This window comes from Oenanthe melanoleuca, chromosome 6 (assembly GCF_029582105.1).
Source record: "Oenanthe melanoleuca isolate GR-GAL-2019-014 chromosome 6, OMel1.0, whole genome shotgun sequence".
Taxonomy (NCBI): domain Eukaryota; kingdom Metazoa; phylum Chordata; class Aves; order Passeriformes; family Muscicapidae; genus Oenanthe; species Oenanthe melanoleuca.
In genome coordinates this window covers 17,829,908-17,848,956 of record NC_079340.1, presented here as the reverse complement: position 1 = coordinate 17,848,956, position 19,049 = coordinate 17,829,908, and the positions used below count along the sequence as shown (strand labels likewise).

The window sequence follows — 19,049 nt, the reverse complement described above, 5'->3', positions numbered from 1 at the left end:
TACACACACCACACACACGTGTGTGTGCACCAACACTACAGGTCAAAGCAGTGACAAATACTTTCTATGACACCAGCCACACTCAGTCAATTGTACCAATGCTTCACACAGCTAAATAGGCCAGGGACATCAGGACATTTTTCTTAGGTAGAAGTTACTATCTGGGAACTGGTTTGCAATGGTTTAGCAGCCAGAGTGAGCTGCTTCTCTGCTCCTGAAAACTCTGATTATGAAAAGGAAATATTCAAATAAGTGCTCTGCTGAAAACATTATGATAGCATTCAATTTGAGTTCATAAAAATGCTAGCAATACTGAAAGAGAATGCCTTAGGAAATTCTTCTAAGACAGAAAATCCACTTGCTTAATGATTTGGAAGATTTCAGGTGGATTTAGAAGATTTCAGCAGAAACAAATTCACTGGCTGAACCAGGTTGTGACTGTTGGCTGTCCACCTTCTCCACAAAACATTTTCAAGTTTGTTTATACATTGAACTCAAACCCAAAAAAGGGAACTTGTGTTACAAACGTAACTACCCAGGATGTGACTAGTTTCTCAATAATCATGTGACCTGCTTTAGCTTTTTTTCCCCCGACACTGAAGAAGAGCAAAATTAGTGAAAACTTGGATGAAACCACTCTGTTGTCACAACTTCATAATGACCTTACTAACAAACTGGATATCAGCCCCAACAGCATTTCTTCTCTTGTGTAAGTGATCTAACTTATTTGTTCTCCATTCTTTTTCAGAGCTTTTATTCCTAGCTTAGTGGGCTTATTTATTCCCCAGCTTAACTGTATATATCTTGTGTAAAACTTTGTTTCTTGGGGAAAAAGCATTTGTCGAGCCAAGGGGAGTATTTTGCTGAGATTTCTAGCTCACATTTCCTATTCTGGGTGCAAAGGGCTGTGCACAATCCAGAAGGCACCTTGAAGTTAAACTCCTGTGGTTTTGCAGATGAGATGCACACCTGCTGAGCACTGTGTTTAGCACTTTGTTCCCTTCTCCCTGTACAGGAAGCAATAGTTCAGTAGAGGGTAAATTGGTCTGTGTGCATGCTGACTGCAAGCTGCTTTTGGGCTCTCCCCTCCCGGACTGTGACAGTCCTGCCTCACGCTGCCTCTGATGCTCCCTGCTGGCCCAAAGCGGGGCTTTCTCACAACCTCCTCTCTCCCTTCTTACTCGTCTCCACTCTGCAGGGAAGAAGTGGGGCTCATGGCTAGGAAACCTCAGCAGGGTCATATGAACCCTGGCACAGCATGGTCTAACGGGGACTGGCAGCACTTCCACGGGCTATGCTGTCCCTCTGTGCTTTGTAAGGGGGCAGGCACCACCCTCTGGTGGCAAAACCTCAGCTTTTATCTAGTGAGCTCCTCCCATACTACCCTGCTTCATGCAGACATTCACAGAAAATCACCATCTACACTTGGGGAGTCCCACAGGGGCAGTTTGCCCCACCTGAGCCATGCAGAGCAGCTATTCCAGCTTGCTTCCACTGGGTATCTGCTCCTGCCTCACCTGCACAGCTGTCCACACATCTGCAGCAGTGCTCCACCCTGCCTCTGGGGTCCCCATATTTATGCTTCCTTTCCTATTTGCTGCCTCGATTATAAATGACGCTGGCTGCTGCAATGCCACAGGATCAGCCACTATCTGTTGCAAAGAGGAGAAATATGAATTTTTGGAGGAAGGGAAAAAAAGTCACACGGAAGAAGGAGGTAACAAGCAAAGGGACTAAGGGAAGTTCTGTGCTCTTCAAAAGACAAGGCACACATTGCTGTTTAGCACTGCAGGTTCTGGCTGGGAATGGGTTACAACACCTAATCCGGCGGGGAAATGGAGCTCTTCCTGCTCCCTGATTTTATGTCCAAATTGTATCTGCACCATTTTCCTGGCTGAGCTGACCTGTGGGAATGGCACAGTGTGAGCAGACTGTGTTGCAGAGAGCACAGGCACAAACCACACTGTGACACAGAACCTGCTCTCTGCCTGGCTCAGCTGTGTGTGCAGCAGGTCTGGGCAGGGCTAAGCCTGCCCAGAGTTACACCAAGATCACAGACTAGTGCTCCCAGCCCAGCGAGTTTATCTGGGCTCCATCGCTGGCTTAGTGGCTCTACCTTGCAGTGGGTAACTGTTGGAGTCTGTAAGTCAATTCAGAGAGAAATCAGAGTGCAGGGATTGAATTAAAACCTTTGGATGGGTTGAAGTATGTTAAGCCACTCACACATAAAGTAGAGGTGTAAGTTTAAGTTTCAGAATAAGCAAGGAAGTAAGTAAGTAAGTAAGGACAAGTTTTAAGTGCTTTGGAGAATAAAGGTCTCAGATACCAGGTCTATTGAAGGTTGAAAAACAGAGTCCCACATACTAGTGTATCTAGTGGAGGCTCCAAGAGCATAGTTTCAGACGTAGTAAAACTATAGTAAGAATACTGCTTGCATTTTTTAGATGGAACAAGATAAAACACACGCGTAGTTTATACGTAACCTGGCGTGCTAAGAAACTAGAATCTAATAGGTTAAGAAGAAATGGTTCGAGTTCCTGTCTTTAGCTCGTTGGGTAACTTGTATATAAGAATCCATGCACTGGGGAGAGATTTGCTTTTTGCCTTTTCCTTTTGTTCCTGCTCTCTTGCCACCATCACCGTTGCCCTAAGAAGGCGGAGCTGCCCGGCCGGGACTTTCGGGAGCAGCTTCTGCTTCTATTTAGGACTCTACAACTTTAGCATAGGCTTTAATATCTCTTTGCTTTTCGAGACTGATGTGCCTTTGCAATAAGCAACTTTTTAGCAGCTATTATCTGCTCAGCTCTTTACAGAAAGCACCCGGAGGCAGAAGGTAACCACAGGGGCAGACAGGGCTGTGCCTGCAGCCGGCAGCGAGAGCTTCCTTCCCCCGGGGGCTCCAGCACTGATGCTCCGCTCCTGCCTGCGCTGCCCCAGCTGCAGCCTCGTGTGCGCACTCACCGGGACGCTCCGCGCTTCCCCCGCTGCTGGTACCCGCGCTCCGGATCCCCATCCCTGCATCACATCCCCGCCGGGCACACGCCGGGCGCAGAGCGCGGCACCGCCTGCGAGCCCCTGAAAAACGATCCACCAGCCACCCAAGAGCCGGTGTCAAATTCATCCGTACAGGAGCACGTACTCTGCAGGTCCAGAGGGTTTATTCAAAATGTGTTAGTCTAAACTCTCTACAGAGTCAGAAATACAGCACTGGGACTAAAACACTGCAGAGTTTAAGGCATCATTTCTAACCCTCCCAAATAGGAGCTTTTTGTACATCCCCGAAGGATCTAAATTGCAGATAAGATCAAGATCAAACAGAAAAATATGTGCATTTTAACTAGTTAATCCACCTATTTCCACTCAAGGAAAAACTGAAACAAATAGAATCCACCTAACATTCTCTTCAAAAGCAAACAGTATTTAAGCAGCATCCAGTAAATGATATTAAACCTTAATTAAAAGCATATTGAAAGTATGAATTAAAAATATTTTCTTTAGTCTTGTGGGTTTTCAGGAATTTCCCTCCCTTTTAAAAAAGAAACTAATGATTTAATCTCAATATGTTAAACTGACCTACATAAAATATTCCATGTAAAATATTATTTCTGCCATAAAACACATAATCTGTCACTGGTTTAATTCCATTAGAAAGCATACATTATGGTCTATGTATTATGATCATTAGGATAATAAAAGTAATACAATATCACTTTTATTATGCTTGAATTTAAAACATTCTTCATATGAGCACAAAGAATAATTAAGGGGATGGAAGAAAGGTGTTTTTTTTAAATTTATAATGAAATAAAATCACAGGCGAGAGCAAAGAGATTGGGTTTTAATATGGAAAAACAGAAGCTATGCTTTTTGTGTCCACTGTGTAGCCTTAGAGCTTTTTGTTCTCTTTAAATTTTCTTATCTTTATAACTTTGATTTTGGTCATTTAGTATAGGCATATAAGCACAGATTATCTACCCCTTACAAATCCTCTTTTGAGTGTCATGGAGGTTTTGGTGAGAAAATAAGTTTCCAGATATTTTCATTATGAAGAAAAGTTTGGCAACAAAATGGACTTTCAGCTCTGAATTATAGTTCTCAAAATATATTTTGCTTTAAAACTCAAGATTTTTTTTAAGCTCTTCTCCAGATTTTTGAAGCTTCATTTGTAATTTATTAAAATTTGGGCATAGAAATGTGATTAAGACTCGGAAATAAAAACAAACCTGTTGTAAGCCACCCAATATATCAGATTTTTTTGACATAATCCTGGAAGCCCCAGGTCCCACACTCAGCTCAAGAGTTTTAGCAGTCTGAAAAGCAGACTCAGGATTATTTATGTAAAGATAGCAAAATGTCTTGTTTTGGAATGTAAGGACTATGTTTCAAGTTGAAAAGCAGTCATGTTTCTAGCATTCATTGAAAAGGCTGTGGTGGAAATATCCTTGCACTGAAAAAAACATTTTTAACAATTTCCTATAATAACCGAGCAACATCAAACAAAACATGACCTCTCCTTTTTTTCTTGTTTTTTAAAAATGTTGATTCTGTTTTCTTCGTAAAGTATGTGGGAATTAATAGTTTGTTTTCAAAGCCACTCCATTCTGAGGGCCTGCACACTCTGAGCATCAGGCACCATGGCTCAGTGGATTTATGGAGAAGGGGAGGGCCAGGAGGTGTCCTTTTCATGAACAGGGAACTTGGTGTAGAATTCTCTGGAAAGGTTTGCTTCCAGCCCACAAAATTTGCTTCCAAGAGGAAAAGACTCTTCTCTGCCAGCAATAAATCTGAAAACTGGAACTACAGCAGGATTTGGATTCATGTTTTCTTGAAAGGGGTGTTGGGCTATGCCATATCCTCACTTATTAGTGTGTTTTATTAGCCTTAGTGCATCTGTAATCTTTTCCTTGATTTATAGCAGCTTCTCTTGTATAGAGCTCTCTGGCTTGCAGTGACAAAACCATGGAATGGAAACATGCTAAGGCAACATGAAATTTTGGAATTGTAGTTTCTCTTCTGGTCAAAAACTAGCACAGTGTGACCACATTTCTAGGATGCCCTCATTAACTTGACTGACAACATTTCACTACTGCAGGAAGCCTCAGATGCTAGCTTAAGGTTTATTAGAATCAACCATAAAAAAGCCAGAAATGGCATTCTGCTCTATGTCCTAACAGGCTAAAATATTTCCATTCCAGATTTTTGGAGAGCAAAGGTACATGCTTCTGGAAACCCAGAGGACGAAATAGGTGAGTTCATGGTGGGATTTTCACTTCCACAGAGGAAGTTAGAGGCCAAATAACAAAACTGAATGTCCTTAGAAGACCTAAGACTCAGGATCTTCTCAGCTACCTACTCTGGCTCAGCATTTTTTTAGGAATGCATTTAAACTTTGTTACCTCTTAAACTCAAATAATGTATTTATTATTTAATGATGTATATTCACTGAGTTGTTTTCAATATTTGCAGATTACACATATGTTATTATAGGAGTTACTCTGGGAGCAGTTCTAGCAATTGGTTTTGTAGCAGTAATAATCTGCATGATCAAAGCCCAAATGATTGACAGTGTCTTTGGAGGTAAGGAAAAAATACTTCTGATCCCTTTTCCATAGATCTAGCTCTCCTCATCTTCTGATACAGCAGATCTGAGCTTCAGTGTCAGCAATTGTGTATGTACAACAGCTCTGGTTTTCCTGTGAAGAACTATATTAGAAGTGTCTGAATTGCTGGACTGCATAGAACTGCAGATTCACATTTCACTATAACCAAGTCTACTCTTTAGCCTCAAAGTTGTTTCTCATGATATCCTGGGGATATGCTACAACCAAACTCAAACCAGACAAAGTATTAGCTAAGATACAGCACTGAGTGAATTGGCATGAGATATTTCAGCTGGGAGAATCAAGAAGGGCTTTAGGAAAGTTGCATGACAAACTCATATCAGAGAGTTTTGCCTCAGAAAGGATGGCTGGATCTTTACCAGCTGTAACTAGGCACTCCTGGTGGCCTCCCCACAAATTCTGTGGAGGCCTGTCACCACTCTGTTCCTTGTTTCTCAACTAACCACATTTTCCTCTTCTCACTTTAGATTCAGATGGCAAAATGGATAGAAGGTAAGAGCCATTGTGTTTTCTGTTGTGCACAACTTTTAATTTCTCTCTTGTTATGTATGATGCTTCCCCACGTTTGAATGATTGCACATAACACACATGGTAAGACTCTAGAGGACTGGGATATCTAGTGAATCTGCATGGAAAAAGGAATTTTCTTCTATCAGCATTTTAACATTTCAGAAATGCACAAGAGAACCCACCTGATATTCTTTCTAAAGTGAAAATACTTCAAATACTTGTGATGAAGCTTCGTTTTTTTGTTTGTTTGTTTGTACTATGTATAATAACAGCAACTCTGGGTAAAAGGCTTCATCTAAATGGATTAGGACTATGATAAGGTCAGAATAAAGAACAAACATAGAATACCTGATAAACTATATGGTGCTTTCAGGACAGTATAGACAGAACAATGAATGGGAAAGTCATGAGAAAGAGCTAAGCCAAAGCAGAAAAGCCAGAGCCCAGAGTGAAGAGAATAAAGGGATGAGAGGGACAAAGACAAGAAGAAACACAGAAGGCAGTGGTAGATTTACTGCCTGGCACAATGCAGACAGGATGATGTATGAACTGTTCCACACTGGACTTCTCTAGCTCTCTTTGCTGTTTATTATGTGTCATATTTTCCTTCAGAGACAGTCTGAACATTTATTACATCATCCTCTGATCTTTCTAGGGGAAGTGACTGACTTTGTGGTGGCAGCAAAATTTAACACCTTTAGTGGTGACCTTACATTGACCTCTTTGATGTTTCCTTATCCCAGTCTGCAGACATTTGCTAAAAGTCAAATTACCAGTTTCATGACAAAATTCTGGTCTTAAGGCTGGAAGTGTGACACAATACACAAACATTTTGCCTTAGAGCCACTGACACTGACCAGTGAGAGAAACTCTAATTCCACAGTATTTTGGGGCAAAACTATTTATGTTAAAGAACACACTTTTATGGCTAAGTAGAAAAAAACCTAGAAATCCGCTGTGACTTTTTAATCAGAGTACTTTTCCATTCTGCTGTGGTAGTCAGCAGTTTACTAGCAAATCTTTGTTCTCATTCACTTTAGGGCATCTGTGTATTGGTGGGTCACTCTGGTAGGTCACTAAGGCATTCTGTAATGCTGGTAATATTCTGTGGAAACAGTATAGCCTTCTGCTACTTTTGAGAAAACCTCTGGCAGTAAAAAAACTACCAGAGCCATAGAAACATTTAAAAATACCCCTAATAAACTAATCCTTAGTATGATTTATTCAGGTCATCAGAGAGACATAGGATAATTACATCTAAGTTGACTTACCTACTTGCTTCAGTTCCCTAGGGAATTCTGATTCATGGAATTTTTAGACCAGTGGCTAATCCTAGAAAACCCTCTGATAAAGTGAAGTCTACTACCTGAAGTCACCTGATTTATTCCAACCAACCATATAGCCATCCTGAATCCCTCAGGAAAAAGCAACCTGAAACCTTCAGTGTTAGGAGACACCATCCCTTTAGGATTCGGAAAAAAAAAAAACTTAATCCAACTGATAGAACACTCAACCAAATTCACCTTCAGCCAAATTTTGTTTTAAATTTTGTAACAAATGCCACCAGCCACTCAACATTTCCCTAGCTGGGAAATACTCCCAGTGGGCAACACCCAGCACTGTACTTTCACAGCCAGTGGAGCTGCTCTGCCTTGTACCAGCTGAAGATCTTGATGAAGATAATCATCCTGTGTGTCAGAACCCCAATTAGCTGGTACTGAACCTGACTGACCCCTTCCAAGAACAGGTTTTCACTAAAATCAGGAAGTATTCGGGTGCATCCCCTTGATAACACAAGTGTTTTGATACCCACATGACACTGACAGCTCGTTGTGAAATAATTAACAGAATTTACTGCTTTATTTAGTCAGGTACATAACATTGAGATTTAAACAATCAATTCACAACGGGTTGTCCTTAAACTCAATGGGATATTTACTAATACTTGAGAAGAAAAAGGCTTGAGGCAAGATTCTGTCAGCCAACAAAACAGCAATTTATATGTCAACTGACAATTATTTAACGTCCTCTTTTTTAATTAATAGCTCATGTCAGTATCAAATGCCATCTTGGTGTAAGCTTGGTAAATTATAATGCCTAAAAATTTCATGCAAGTTTAATGTATTCATAAAAATGTCTGGGCACATTTAATGCTGGCAATATTTTGAGTTAACTACAATGTATGTCAGCCAGATTTATCTTGACAGGAGCAAAGAAAGAGACATACAGAGACAGGGAGAAGGGTGGAGGGACAGAGAACATTTGCTAAAAAGGAAAAGGTACATATTTTAAACCTGCTGCAAATGAACCTGGGAAATAGCACACACAAAACTCCCTATGCCACTCACTGAGTTCTATAGGACTCCATGTAAATGATTCAGTAGAAAATCAGGTTTTGAATGCAATACACAAGTTATTCTGATGTTTTATAGAAGAGAGGAGGAGCTTGGGAGTTGCTTGCCAAGTGTATCTGAGATTTTCTTTTCCTACCCAAAGCCTCCTCTAAATATTCTTTTATATTTTTCCTTCCTGACTTCCAAGGGACCGACTTCCCTGTCCTTTGCTAGACTGTGCTTGAGAAACATAGGATATTTTTAAGAATTGTAGCATTCTTTACATGAATGGAAGAGGTCTTGGAATGTAACAGCACCTTGAAAGCCTCTAATATGTTCTAAAAATCTCTAAAAACAATCTCACACATTGCATAGGAGATGAAATCATCCACTTTGAAAATATAAACATCACAGATGGATGGCATGGAAAAGACTAGGTTTGGGAAATCGTATGCAGGTTTCAATGTTGAGCTGCAGTTTCTTCCAACTGTCAGAACTGTGGAAGCCTAAACATCTGAACCAAGAATCTTTTTCCTAGCAATTTGTCATGTTCAGGTCTGTAGCCTGACAGGCAGGGACAGTGAACAGGTTCTGATGTAAAAATATTGTATCCTTCAAACAGGTTTAAAGTAAGACAGAAAGACAAATATCTTGTTTTGGAGATGAGTTCTTACTGATCCAAGTAGTCCAGCTTGATCTATACCACTGTGAATTGCAGAATGCATCATTTAAAAAGCAGGAATCAAAAAACATAGACATGAGTCCCATCACCTGCAAATGAGAGACACTGTCTAGTCACTGGAATCTGAGCTTACAAATAAACTTAACTGGAGATCCTGTTTTGATGCTAGAGTGGGTACTAGAGAAAGCCACATGTGGGAGTCCTTTGGAAAATGGTCCCAAAATTTATAAACCAAAATCCATAAGTAAATACAAATTGAAAATAAAAGAGACTTTGGCCTTGTTTGAGAGTGTCACTGGAAGAGTGGTGCACAAGGGAAAAGGGTCAACATGGAGAGCACAGGTTTCCCAGGATGCTGGGAATGAAATGCACTGCAGCTCCTCAATACTCTGCCAGCTATTCACAGGTAACACTGTAAGTTCAGCCCATAGCCTGCCAGCAAGTTGCCTTCACCTATCTTTGCTCTCCTAAAACAAGCCTATTTTTTCTTTTCCGTCCTTTTATACTCTGCAGTCAGTTTCATCTTGGATCTGTAGCAGACCAGTGATGTAGATTCAGCAGAATCTTTGATACCTCTGTGTGGATGGATTCCTTTAATATCCCTCAGTGATGCCCTAAGCTGTTCTTTCACATGACATTCTTGGTTTCCCAAGCAGATCTTCACAAGGTCTTTCATTCTGACATAGGATATTCTACATACAATTCAAACATCACATCAATAAAGTTTTTAGAAGTTGTGGTTTACATATAAGGAAAAACAGAGTGAGCAACAACACTTAGCCTCTTCAATGATCCAAATAAGCGTTGCAAAATCAGTCACAAATTAGTTCTGTGAGGTCTGTTTTTACTACAGAACCTCTTTTCACATTGCCACCTTGGCCTAAAACCAGTAGTGAAGAACTGTTCTGAGAATGGAAGACAAACTTGGAGGGCTCCATTCCTGTTAGGCAGAAGTGCATTTGCACTTGACTGAGCAGATACCACCTGCACAAGATGGGTCTGGCCCTGTTGATACAGCAGAACAGCCCAGTTCCTCACTCAGCACTGTAGGGATTGGTGGGTGGTTGACAGGCTGAAGGCTGTACTCACTGCTTTAGGCTTGCTCAGCATGCATCCTGGGAACTGAGCTTAATGGAAAGTATTTAAAGCTTCACTAATGCAATAATAATGCATGCCACTGCAAATAAATTTAAGTACGAGTAGAGATGATCTAAACAACTCCATGTGTGTGCAAATGTTAAAAAATGGGCAGATAATCTCAGCAGAAATGGCTGTCTCAACTCCTTGTACATATACATTTGCATAAACAAAATGCCAATACCCATTCTGTGTTGAGGCAATAGTCACCAGTGACTAGAGTAATAAACTGGTTTTCCTTCCTACTTCTGTCACTGCCCTCTCTAGATGAACTTGTTCTTCTGAACAACCTTGGACAAGTCACTGGCTCAGGTTACCCTTTCCATAAAATAAAATTAATCTTTTTATCACACACTTCAAAATCAAGGACATTAAGCTTTGCACTATGCTGGGGACAGCAGGCTTTAAGAAGCAGGAAAAAAACACTCTGTAGGCTCTCAGCTCCCTTTGCACCATTCCTGGATTGAGGGAATGCAGACACACACAGCCCCTGAAAGACAGTCTTATATATATATATATATACACTACACACATACATATGGCACAAACTGCTAGGGTGATATTAATTCATTAAACCTGTTTCCAGGATACAGCATACCTCACTGAGGCCAGCTACCAGCCTGATGGGCAGAGCCACACTTCTGGCTATTTTTTGCTCCTCTCTGGCCACTCTCCACATTCCCTGGGAGGGCACCTGGCCCAGGGCACCTGTTCTCCTCTTGGATATGGGGACTGCCTTTGTCATTGACCTTTTCACAGCTGCCAAACAGGGAAGAATCCTTACTCTTTCCTACCCCTCTGCACAACTGTTTGAGGCTAGTCTTGCATAGCTCTAAATAATTTGATTGTAAGGGTTGGTGCCAAACCTGCTGAGTCAGGAGAATGTTTTCCTGGTAATATTCAGACACCTGTCAGAGGCAATTCCTTCCACAGCCATCGTGGTCGCTGCTGGCAAACTTGCTGGTGCAAATGATTCCAGCACTAAACGAGTAATTCTACCCTTCCCTAGAGCTGCTGCAAGTCTGGATACGAAAAAAGAGAAGTGTTTCTGGAAGAGTACCCTCTTCACTCCTGTCAACAGGCACCCAGGGTAACCCAAATATTAGATGCCACAGAGCAAAGAGCCTCCTGCTCCCTGGCAGCACCGCTCTGCCAAACAAACTGAGTAGCTTTGTGTTGCCTAGGGCTTGTCAGAGGAGTGACAACATGGGATTAGCTAGGAATGAAAGCTGCTATGATAGCTAAAGGACAGCTTAAAACCATCACAAACCAAGGCCTCTTGATGCAGGAGACTCAAGAGTGCCACAGGTGTTAGTCAGACAAGAACAGCATCGAATTAAAGCCCCTGCATATTTCAACTCACAGGTTTTTGTGTATCACATTTAATTTCTGCACACAAGTTCATACTAAACTTAGGAAAAAGGAATCACTGATTTAAGATCCTAGGAGCTTTTTTGAATGACATCTCAGAAAATAAGAATATTTACAGATCCTTTTTTAAGATCATGTGCACAGTCTATCGCATCATTTTATTTCAGTTCCCTTGTCTCTCACTGTCCAAGAGTCTTGCCTTGAACACCCTGTACTAAGTATCAGCTGTTTGTTTTTCTCCTGATTGCTGCTTATAATCATCCACTCTCCATATTCCATGTGTACTTTACAGCCTGGTGCCAGAGAACAAATAGCAAGCAGAAAAAAATCAATGAGTACCACAAAGTGATGCTGACTTCTGCCTCTAGGTTGCAATGCTTGGGGTGTACTTCTCAGCAGTTCACAGAAGTTTATGGGCTTAAAGGCTTTCCATATGGATTTAAATGGGGCTTAAAGACACTTTGAAGAGGCTCACAGAATCAATGGAAAATTTGTATGGTCTTCTAAAGGAAAAACACAGAAAACTCCTGCCTGAAAAGTAATTAGGCTTTTGTGTGTTTCTGTGTGTGCATTAAAACAAGCCCTGGCCCACTCCCAAGTCTTATTTACCACATAGACATGGAAATGCTTGTGCTGGTACAGGAGAAGTGGAAGCTGGGTATAAGAAGAATAACTAACCTTGTAGGCAGAAATGGACTTTTAAAAGTGTTTGTGAAGGAGCTTCCACAACTCCCTGGAGGAGAGCAAAGCATGGGAGAAAAGGTTGTCCCATCTCTAGAGAAAGGTCTGCTTCACTTCCCCCCCTTCCCAGCACAGCTGTATGTTCTGCTCAGGCAGTCATCCTTTGCCACTGCCTCAGGGACCTGGCCCTGCCAAAAATCAATGTGGTAGAACATAAAAATAATTTTTTGAGTTATCAGGTTGTTCAAGGATGTCTAGCACAAGGGAAGTGGTAAAATACTACAACTGAGGTGCCAGGAAAGGCTGGACTGCCCTGTCTTGCAGGAACTGGCATTGACAACAGGAAGATTGCCTAAGAGCATCAGCAAGACAGCCACTGTCTTGGGGTAACTAATTGATTGCATTGGGCTACATGGGGAAGAGCATTGGCCTCCCAACCAGTCTCTTATTTTCTCTTTTTATGTGCAGAGAATTGAGTTACTAAGGATTAGATCACTTAAGCAATCACTTGGAAACTGCTCTTCATAGCAGTTTCCTGCCAGCTTCTTCTCCTGTGACACAGGCAGGAGAGCATCCCTGAACCTAATCCATGGCTGATTCACCTCAGTTAGCTCATATCACTTTGCACTGGCCTGCTCTGTACTAATCTGTTGCTACAAGTGGGAAAAATACTGTATTTCTTTAACAGGCTACAGATCCAGACAGAAATTTGTGTAGCACTTCACAGGCTAAAGTCTGTTATTTTGTGTTGAAATTTTTGACAAGTTCATAAGCACAGCCTATATCAGGTCCCCGTTTTTGAGATGCCTCTCCTTTCTGGGAAAGAGCTGCCACAAAGTGGAACAAGCTGAAAAATATTATTGCATAACTGTTACCTCTTGGTTAATGTCAATGCTGCGTCACTAAAAGAAAGTCCTTGTGTCAGCAAAGTGCCAGACCAGTGCAGGCAGAGGAGGGCTGAGACAAGCCCCTGGTACCTCAGTGGTCAGAGTCTGCAGGCAGGAACAGGTGAGGCTTTGTCCTTGCATTCCAGCAGACACCTTCCCTGGCTGGGCAAAGCAGGCAGAATGGGGACTCAGCTGTGTCTGCACTGCAGGACAGGGCAGGCACTGCTGCCTTACAGAGCTGTGCTGACTCACCCAGCCCCAAAGCAGAGAAAGAAATAAAGGAGGAAAAGGAGCAGAACAGAAGAAATGCCTCTGATTCCAGACTATCTATGTCTCACCATATGGTATCCCATAGACTGTATGCCCAGGTCAGACTGGAAAGATGGCAATCAGAATCTTACAGACACAGGGCAGTGGGTTTCATGTGAAAATTTTGGCAGAGCATCTGAAAAGACACAAGAGACAAAATTTCTCTCAGAGAAGGGAAAAAGACTGAGGCAAATTATGTGAAGGATTGTCCGCACCCACCAAATCTCCTGTGACATCTTTCTTTAGCAAAGACACCAGAAAATGCTTGAGTAGTATTGAAGAAATGGGACTATGATGAAGTTCATTTTCCTGTGGAGTCGTGAGATTCAATATAAACAAGTCGAGGGCTGCAAGACAAGATCGTGTTCCCAAGCACTGACACTAGATGGAGCAAAACTGAATAAAAGATTTAGAGCAGTGAAGAAAAGATAAAGTTCCTGCATTTCTGCAACTCCAATGTGCTACTCATTTGAATTCTCACCTTTGATTATGGCCCTGAAAGTCACAATTAATAGCTCTCTCTCTCCACTTTGCAGGTCAAACACGGGGTCAAGCCAAAACAGGTATGTTCTGGGAGAAGGGGGGTGCTGGTGGCATAGGGAGGTGGTGACAGACCCAAAGTTATAGACACATCCACCAGGGGAAGGGTCACACAGCACTACAGGCTGTGGGGTTACCCCGAGCTCCTACTGACAGCCCAGGCTGCTGGGCACTCTGCTCGGGCTGAGGCAGGGAATTTAACTGTGCTGTCCCACAGCTGCCCAGTGCTTTACCTGCACACCCAGTGCAAGGCACAGGCACTTTGCAGAGCTGGCTGCCCCATGCAGCTTCCCCACAGCAGCAGGCACACCAATAATAAACCCCTGGGAAGCTGCATCCACAAAAGGGATCCAGGAGCTCAGCTGCTCCCCACCCTTTGGCAAGACAATACTAGGAAGCCCAAATGACAATAGCCCAGTGTCTGCAATGCAGGGAGCACTGGAATGCTACCTGAAAATCCATGGCTTGCTAGTGGATTCCTACCTGGCAGTGACAAGGACAACTGGAAGTCACCACAACAGCCACAAGCATGAATTTGTTCTGTTAATTCACTTAGAAAACAAGATACCTCCAAACATATAAAGAAACATCTATTAAAAGAAAAGTTAAGTGAAAGGAACTTCATGAATGTAACTCCAGCATCTCCATTAATAATTTTCTAGAATTCCTGTGATTTTTATCTGAGTATCTCCCTGCTCAGCTTTTACAATGATGTTTTACCTGAGATAATCCAGGTAAAACCAAAGCCAGAGAGTTATTGTTAAGCTGTGATTTTTCTTTCTTTTCACAGATGACAGCAATGCAGTAAGAAACCAAAGTACAAGAGATCAATAACTCCTTTGCAATCAACAGTTACCTGGTCTGAGGATCAATAGAGGTCTCTTGTGCACTGGCAGGAATCTTACCAATATCAATGCTTTTCTTTGTTCTTTAGTTGAAAGGCTGATTGATTGTTTACAGGAAGAGCTTATAGTGCAGCTAACTTCAATCACCTACACCCAAAAGGCCTGCAATCCCCCTCAGCATCTATGAGAAGGAAATGTATGAGGAGAATAAAGCAGATGAGCTCTGTTCACAAATAGATCCTCTTTATTCTGTGATAAGTATATGACTGTTTTCTAAAATTAGTTAAATACCAGGTAATCAGAAAGGTGGCAATATAATTCAGCAGCAGAATTCATGGTCAAAACAATATTTCAAGATAAGTAAATAATGTTTTCAGCAACTTGGAAAATCATTCGAGGTCAAAACAAAACAAGGCTTCTTATTTATTTCAAGAAATACATGTTTTGTGTTACTGATAAAATATTTCATTAACTTTAAGTTTTATCTTTTTAGATCTAGAACTGATGTCTTCTGTAGGTGGTAGTGATAATTTCAACCATTTAAAATTAATGATGGTCATTTAAAATTAAAAATTCCTTTATGAAATAATGTTTTTCATGTTCTGTTGACACTTCATATCAACACTGTATAAATGAGCTAGTCTGTTATTTTCAGAATTTCCCTATCCCTATTTTTTTAGTATAAAGCAATGCACTAAGTTCAATCAGAATTTGTGAATAATTTCAGCTTCCCAGCACCTTCATTCTTGTTCTAGCCTTATATGTTCTGGTGGACTTGATTACATCAAAATTGCTTTGCCTGGCTCCAATTACAAGCTCCTTACAGTGGGAGTGATGAGAAGGAAAAATAGAATTTTGTTTCAGAACATTTAGAGTAGTTTAAATAATTTAAAATAATTTAAGCCAAACTTTTACCAAAGCTTTGAATTGGTGGCTTTGGTCTCAGTTCAGAAAATAATGCTATAGATGCTATTCTGTTTAATCCTCTTCTTTCAAGAATGCTGTATATAATATATTGTCATCACAAGGTATAAGGAAACATGAAGACTTTTTTATTTCAAGCCAGGCTTTTCGTTCACCTTGTGAAGAGAGGGCAGCCAATGTCAGCAGTGGGAGCTTTGGGAACTTTTGGCCAGCATCCTTTGCTATTCCTACAGCTTCTCTCAGGAAACTCAGCAGAACTTCAAGGCTTGGGGGCCTCAGGTAGATGGCATGCCCAACTTAATTAAGTAATATCCCAATATTTCACAGGCAGAGCTCTATGTTGTAGCATTACAGGATGACTCCAAACAGGATTTTACACTATTTTATTGTAACTTACCATTGTCCGGATCCAAAGACCACAAACTGTAAATAATTAGGATATTCATAACCTTTTAGCTTAAGCCAAATGTCTATAGACATGTGGGTTTTTTGAATCTCTCACCTTACATACATTCCTAAAGTTCACTTTGATACCTGTTTTGCTCTCAGTGTGGCAGATCATAATAAAGTAAGTTCTTTCCAGCTCTCGACTAATATAAGAGATTTAATCCAACTTTTAAAAAAAAAGCAATTGTAAGACTGAAGTCCAACCTAAAAATTCTGAGTGTTATTGAGAAATATCACTCAGAAAAATCATGGAGACCAGAGCTTCCTATCCACTAATCAATTTTCAGATCAGGCAGAGCTGATGTGCTGGGTCAGGGACTTTGAGGAAATATGCTGTTTGAGCATTAGAGGAGATATATCAGAATTTTGTTTTTATAAAGAATAAGCTACTGTTATACTTGTAACTGTAACTAAAGGGATTTCAACATGGGTGTTTTTTGACTTTCACAAAGCACATCATTTGTCAAATGTGCAAAGGAAACTGGATAGTAATTTTTCCACACATATTGAACAACAAAGTGTAAAATTTATTTTGACAGAAGAATGGTATATTGGAACACTTTCCCTCGTTTCCTAGGTGTCTGTTACTCATGTCAGTAACACTGCAGTTCATTAGCAGCATTTGCTAACAGATAGACTAAAGCAGTAATGTGATACTTGTAAGTAATTGTGTGTACATGAGTAAGTGAATAAAGCATCTTGTAAGGTATCTGTTAATTGATTTGCTTCCTGTAGTATCATTTTAATTAAGACTTGGAACAGAAGAGAGAGCATGTGGTCAGGGAGGAAAGCTATCACCTTCCCTTATTTGTGTGAACAAATGTTTCAGTACACATCATTCCTGTACACTATGGGAAATAAAGATGAAAATAAACAAGAAATGCTAAGTTACAAGCAGTAGAGGAGAAAGGCCTGGAGAATTAAGGCTGGTAATCTTGATCAGGCAAATGTGCTGGGGTGGTGAACAGATTATGATTTCTCAAAACCTTTTGATGGGTGCCTTGGCTGCCTGGGAATGGGAGAAGGATGAGCAATACTGAGAGAACACAGCTGGGCACAAGAGACCCTCAGAGCTACTGCTTCTGCTGCCACTGAGAGCTTTGGGCACACTTACACAGGGCTGCAGTCTTTTGCCACCTCAGGGAGTTGCTGTTTTGCCCATTCCTACAACCAGCTTTCCCAGCACCACTTGGAGCATTAGCAGCTCCTAAATTCAGGCCAAGCTGCACAGCAGTGCTTGGAAATAATCAGTGAAGGAAAACTAGATGAAAGAGGAACATCTGGGAGGCATTCAGTCAAAAGACTGAAAAAAAGACACTGTTGCTCCATGAATTTTTGCTCAATGATTCGGCCCAGGCAGTTCACATCCAGCACAAGAGGCTGGAAGCTGTGCACTCTCCTGTTTGCTGTCCAGCACAGGTTGTGCCTGTCCATGCCAAGCACCCCACACTCTCCCTGAGCTCATGGGCATTCCCCTGAATGGGGAACAGTGGGAAGCTCTTCGGGTTTGGACACATGCCCCAGCATGTCATGCTGGACCTCATCCCTTCATAGCAGATGCCCAGCAACGAAATGATGCTGTGAATAGAGTTATTCAGAAGAGCAGTCAGTTGTGGGCACAAGAAGTGAGCTAAGAGGTGCAGGCACAGCATGCATTTCTAAAGACATAACGACACAGCATTGCCTTTAATTACAATGCAAGTGCCACAGCAACAGTGAGATCATTCCAGTCAATTCCTTCTGTCAGCTGCATCAGTGCAGATCAAAACTAGCTGCAGGAGTCACACAGCTTGGTGTGGCCCTTATTCACATAATAAATCAGGCAAAAACCCACTGGACTCAGTACAGCTGCATGGGTAATAAAAATGTGCCTGTGGGTGGAGTCCTGGAAATCAGACCCCAGTGATACAAATCCACTCTGATAGTATGAAAAAGAGAAGAGTCTGTTTCAGCTCCTCCCAAACAGAAAGAATGGCAAATGTCAATAGTCAAAACATTTGCAATATGAATTTTTCTTGGCTTCTCTCATGCTTGTAAATGAAAACTCAGATCATTTTTGTCAGGAATATTTTTTCTGTTTCCCACATCTGCACTTAATCAAATAAAAAAGATTATTAAAATTCTTTAACTCACCAAGCAAATATGAGAAAATACAAACAAAGAAAGTACCTAACTAGCAGACCTGATACAGAAAGGATGTTTCACTATACAAATAGGACCTACAGAGAATTCAAACTCCTGAAAACTGCTCTTATTACACACAGGGAATATTACAATAGCCAGCCGAGGTCTGACAGAGGTCCATCTTCTGTGATAGCCTCTTTGCCACAGCAAACATCTAGATGAAGCCTAAGGGCATTGCAAGCATGTTCCAGTGCTCTCCTAAAAGACCCTGCTTCCCTACAGTAAACTTCTGCTCAGTGTCACTAAGCCAAAAGTGTTGAATTTATTTTTTTCTGGTGTATTTTTATTCCATTGTTAGAAGTGGTTAATTCCATTCATACTACATAGTTACACATAAAAAATCACAAAGGCCTTTGCCCTCTCTATTACTACATCAGAGAATTTGTATGAATTTTCATGCTCACACATCATGAAGGCAATTCACATAGTCCTAAGAAGGCATGTTCACTCTGAACTGAGAGGGGAAATGAGACATGGAGCAGCCTAAGTGTTGCAGCAAAAGCCAGTGCAGGATAAGCAGAGCAAAGAATACAAATTTTTCCAAGCTCAACATGGGTGAGCTTGGTAGACCATCATTC

The 19,049-nt window shown here is 41.3% G+C and overlaps 2 protein-coding genes across 2 annotated transcripts in view; one reads left to right on the top strand and one right to left on the bottom strand.

The window, feature by feature from the left end:
• Nucleotides 1-3,074, bottom strand: part of C6H10orf71 (chromosome 6 C10orf71 homolog) — a 47,564-nt gene extending 44,490 nt beyond the window's left edge. Inside the window, exon 1 of the mRNA XM_056495199.1 lies at nt 2,962-3,074. The gene's annotated coding sequence lies outside the window, so the exon portion shown is untranslated. The remainder of the gene's footprint in view (nt 1-2,961) is intronic.
• TMEM273 (transmembrane protein 273) lies at nt 582-17,004 on the top strand. The gene is made up of 6 exons (XM_056495200.1): nt 582-709; nt 5,196-5,246; nt 5,467-5,577; nt 6,089-6,113; nt 14,068-14,094; nt 14,862-17,004. The coding sequence occupies exons 1-6, from the start codon at nt 628-630 to the stop codon at nt 14,863-14,865; spliced, it is 300 nt and encodes a 99-aa protein (XP_056351175.1). The 5' UTR covers nt 582-627; the 3' UTR covers nt 14,866-17,004.
• Nucleotides 17,005-19,049: the final 2,045 nt, after the last annotated feature.

Excerpts from the sequence above, each read along its gene's own strand:
- TMEM273 (XM_056495200.1), top strand. The coding sequence starts at position 628 with ATGAAACCACTCTGTTGTCACAACTTCATAATGACCTTACTAACAAAC. Across the intron at positions 5,247-5,466 it reads AAACCCAGAGGACGAAATAG|ATTACACATATGTTATTATA; the intron begins GTGAGTTCATGG and ends CAATATTTGCAG. Across the intron at positions 6,114-14,067 it reads GATGGCAAAATGGATAGAAG|GTCAAACACGGGGTCAAGCC; the intron begins GTAAGAGCCATT and ends TCCACTTTGCAG.